This window comes from Orycteropus afer, unplaced genomic scaffold (assembly GCF_000298275.1).
Source record: "Orycteropus afer afer isolate SDZICR_OR568_19922 unplaced genomic scaffold, OryAfe1.0 scaffold00028, whole genome shotgun sequence".
NCBI classification, from domain to species: domain Eukaryota; kingdom Metazoa; phylum Chordata; class Mammalia; order Tubulidentata; family Orycteropodidae; genus Orycteropus; species Orycteropus afer.
In genome coordinates, this window is record NW_006921615.1 from 19,352,488 (window position 1) to 19,357,105 (window position 4,618).

The following is a 4,618-nucleotide window of genomic DNA, read 5'->3' on the forward strand; positions in this document are numbered from 1 at the left end:
TTGATAGAGCAGTAAGGCTTACCTTAAGATCAAGGCTGCTAAGGCTTACAACATCATCATCTTTCTCTCTTCGTTTTCTTTTCTATAAGGAACAAAAAAAAAAGTTTGATTCTTATATAGAAGGAATACATTTTACCTCCACTAAGCAAAGACCTAATACAACTAGAAAACTCACTTTTGACAAAGTAAAGGCTTTTTTGTATTCATAAGAAAATTATTGTATGAGGGAAGCTCATAAATTGTCTCTGGCATATTACTGTCTAAATAGTGCCCCTGAATAAATCATCTCCTGCTATGAAATGATTCTACCTCATTAAATTTACTTACATAATTTTTTTCAAAACAGAACCCTTATGTAAGTCAAGGACTGCCTGTACTTATTAGAGGAAAACTGAGTAAGTTTTACACATAAATATGTTTTTGTCTGAAAAAAGAACACATATTCTTTATCCTGTGATGGTAGGAGGGGGTCTTCACTAGAGAAGAAATGTCCTTTCCTCACCACCAAAGGTAATTAAGATGTGTTACTTGAAGCAGGATTTATCAACTGGAAGATGAACACACATGTCCCTAGAGTATTTTCCAGTAATCATTCATGCCTTCATTCAGCACTACTGGTGACAGAAGTGGCAAAACCATATGCATAGCTATGATTTCTGGTCCTCAATATTGAATAAGCTCCCTTAAGTAGCACTTTATTCGACCACATCTCAAATTAACTTTTCAGAGGACTTGTGATACAGATAACATTAAAGACTACAGTAAGCCAAGGTATATAATACTCTAAGAAGTTAGAAACCATACAATCCTTACAATATAATTAAAGTGAGAAAAACACAAGAATATAAATGCTTCCATGAAAATTAGGAAAGGTACAAAGCAAACTCAAAAGTTATATTATAAATAAATCAAGCATGCCAAAGACCTATCACACAAAAAAAGCCAGGCTCAGAGATTGCATAGCTAGGTTTCTTTCAACTCTTTAAGAAACAGATTTCCAGTTCTTTTTATAAAGCAAGCATAATACAGACATAAAAATCAGGAAAAATTGGCAGGCAGAAAAGGAAACTACAAAACCAATGTTAATTATTTAAGATGATACAAAAATCCTAAATAAAATAAAACATGAGCAAAAAGAATATAATGTTATATTAAAAATGCATCATGAGTAAGTGAAGCTCTTCCTAAAAATGCAATATTGGAAAATGCAATTCACCATATTGACAAGTCAAAGGAAAAAAGTATTATCTTGCAATCCTGATTGATGAATTAAAGGCAAAGATTGACTAATAAGATACTTAACATACTAAAAATACATAGCAAACAACAATGCCCAATTAGAATTAGAAATAAGACAAAGCACAAAAAGTAATCCAGAGAACAGTAGTTTGTTTTTAAAAGAAAAATAACAACTAAAAAATCTATCTATTTATTTAGAAAAAAGATCCTATTTATAGGAGCAATAAAAATGTAAAATAAGTACTTCAGAATACACAAGAAATACAAAGTCAACTCCTACACAAAGTGCCTCTAAGAAAAAAAGAAAATAAGGTGCAAAATAACACGCTTATAGAGAATGAAGGTACACCTGTATGCTCAAAAAGCATACAGCTATCACATACTGCTTTAAATGGAGCTAAAAGACACTGTTGTTGTTGTTATGTGCTGTTGAGTTGGACCTAACTCACAGTGACCCCTCCTTGGGTTTCCAAGGCGGTATCACTATGGAAGTAGATTGCCCCATCTTCCTTCTGAGGAGTGACTGGTGGGTTTGAACCACCAGCCTTCTGATTAGCAGTCAAGTGCCTTAGGCACTACAATACCAGAGCTCCATTAAGAAAATGATATAAGACATGAAGAAACAACATAAATAGAAATAGGAAAACACTGAAAAATGAGGTGGCATAACTCAAAACATCCTTGTCCCAAGATCATATCCAAAAGATGCAAAAGACCATAAATAATATGGTCTCAATTTTGAAAAAACTAGCCAAAAATTCTTCATGTGTATCAAACTGTGAGTGTGTGCCTGTGTATGTATTTGTAAATAATTAAATGAGCAAAATACAGAAGGACACATATGATGCTATTGACATGGATTAGAATAGAGGTTAGGGGATGAGAGGATTATGTGGGGAGAAGAGGGAGGGAGAAAGAGACTGACAGGCAGAAAGAAAACTAAACTGGGGAAAAAAGTATGTATATGATCATATTTATACATTTAAATAAAACTGTACACTTACGTAGTATATGTATAGAGAAATTTAACATTTAAAGATATTTTATTTTCTTCTAAATATTTTAAAATTTTGCTTTTCATATTTATATCATTTATTCATTTGGAATTTATTTCTCTATGTATGTTGTATGAGGAAGGACAGTCAATTGCTTCTGTCTTTAACACCATTTGCTGAGAACACCATTCCTTTGTAATGCCTGTCATACAGTAAGTTTATATATATATATATATATATATATATATATATATATATATATATATATATATATATATATATATATATATATATATATCAGTTTCTAGGCTCTCTGTTTTGTTCCATTTGTTTATTTATCCATCCCTGCATCAATGCCATGCTGTGTCCTTACTTAATAGCTAATAAAATAAGCAAGTCTTAATAGCTAATAATAAGTCATATTCTCCCAGACTTTTACAAGAAATCAAATGATGTATTGCACTGGGTAAATCTGTTGCAAAAGACCTCTTTAAAGTGTTCAAAAGCGGAGATGATACTTTGAGGACTAAGAAGTACCTGACCCAAGCCATGGTATTTTTAATTCCCTCATATGTTAGTCCACCATTTGTCTGTTACTTTGTTGTACTGTGGTGGCTTGTGTGTTGCTGTGAGGGTAGAGGCTATGTCACCAGTATTTCAAATACCAGCAGGATAATTCATGGTGGGCAGATTTAAGCACAGCTTCCAGACTAAGACAGACCAGAAAGAAGGATGTAGCCACTCACTTCTGAAAGAATTGGCCACTGAAAACCTTATGAATGGCAGTGAAAGAGTGTCTGATATTTTACAGGAAAACTTTGCAAAAAGCCATGAAAAACTGTCTGATATACTGCATATAACAACAACAACATACTGACAGAAGATGATTCCCTCAGGTTGGAAGGCATTGAAAATATGACTGGGAAAAGCTGCCTCCTCAAAGTAGAGTCGACCTTAATGATGTGAATGGAGTAAATCTTTCAGGACTTTTATTTGCTGATGGCAAACAACTCAAAATATGAAGAAACAGCTGCAAACATTCATTAATAATCAGAATGTGGAATATATGAAGTATGAAAGTAGGAAAATTGAAAGTTGTCAAAAATGAAATGGAACACATAAAGATCGATATCCTAGGCATTAGTGAACTTAAATGGACTGGTACTAACCATTTTGACAATCATATGGTCTACTATGTCAGGAAGACGTATTGAAAAGGAATAGTGTTGCATTCATTGTCAAAAAGAACATTTCAAGACCTATCATGAAGTACAATACTGTTAGTGATAGGATACTATCCATATCCCTACAAGGAAGGCCAGTTAATATAACTATATTCAAATTTATGCAACCACCACCAAAGCAAAAGATGAAGAAATTGAAGACTTTTCCCAACTTCCGTAATCCAAAATTGACCAAACATGCAACCAAGATGTATTGATAAAGACTGGTGATTGGAATGTTAAAGTTGGAAACAAAGAAGAATCACCAGTAGATGGAAAATATGGCCTCTGTGATAGAAATGATGCTGGCGATCACGTGATAGAATTATGTAAGATCAATGACTTATTCATTGCAAATATATTTTTTCAGCAACATAAGAGGCAACTATATACGTGGACCTCACCAGATGAAATACACAGAAATCAGATTGACCAAATCTGTAGAATAAGGCAGTGGAATGGAATAAGCTCAAGATCGTCAGTCAAAACAAGGCCAGGAGCCGACTGTGGAACAGACCATTAATTGCTCATATGCAAGTTTAAGTTGAAGTTGAAGAATATTAAAATAAGCCCATGAGAGCCAAAATATGACCTTCAGTATATCCCACCTGAATTTAGAAACCATCTGAAGAATAGATTTGACAAACGGAACAGCAGTGACCAAAGACCAGATGAGTTGTGGGATGACATCAAGAATATTATACATGAAGAAAGCAAAAGGTCATTAATAAGATAGGAAAGGAAGAAAAGACCAGAATAAATGTAAGAAGAGACTCTGAAACTTGCTCTTGAATAGAAATGTTGAAATAAAAAAGCTGAATAGAAGATTTCAAAGCCCAGCTCAAGAAGGCTGAAGTATAGTATCATAACGAAATGTGCAAAGATTTGGAGTTAGAAAACCAAAATGGAAGAACACGCTTGGCATTTCTCAAGCTCAAAGAACTGAAGAAAAAAAATTCAAGCCTCAAATTGCAATCTGGAGGGATTCTATGGGCAAAAATTGAATGATGCAGGAAGCATCAAAAGAAAATGGAAGGAATATACAGAGTCACTGTACCAAAAAGAATTGTTGATATTCTAACATTTTGTTGTTGTTGTTATTTGCCGTCGAGTCGGCCCCGACTCATAGCGACCCCTCCTTGGGTTTCCGAGGCAGTATCA

General features: G+C 33.8%; 1 protein-coding gene across 1 annotated transcript in view; it reads right to left on the bottom strand.

The window, feature by feature from the left end:
• NET1 (neuroepithelial cell transforming 1) overlaps nucleotides 1-4,618 on the bottom strand; it is a 64,956-nt gene that overhangs the window by 18,611 nt on the left and 41,727 nt on the right. The window contains exon 4 of the mRNA XM_007935461.1: nucleotides 23-82. Coding sequence (XP_007933652.1) covers nucleotides 23-82 — 60 coding nt within the window. The remainder of the gene's footprint in view (nucleotides 1-22; nucleotides 83-4,618) is intronic.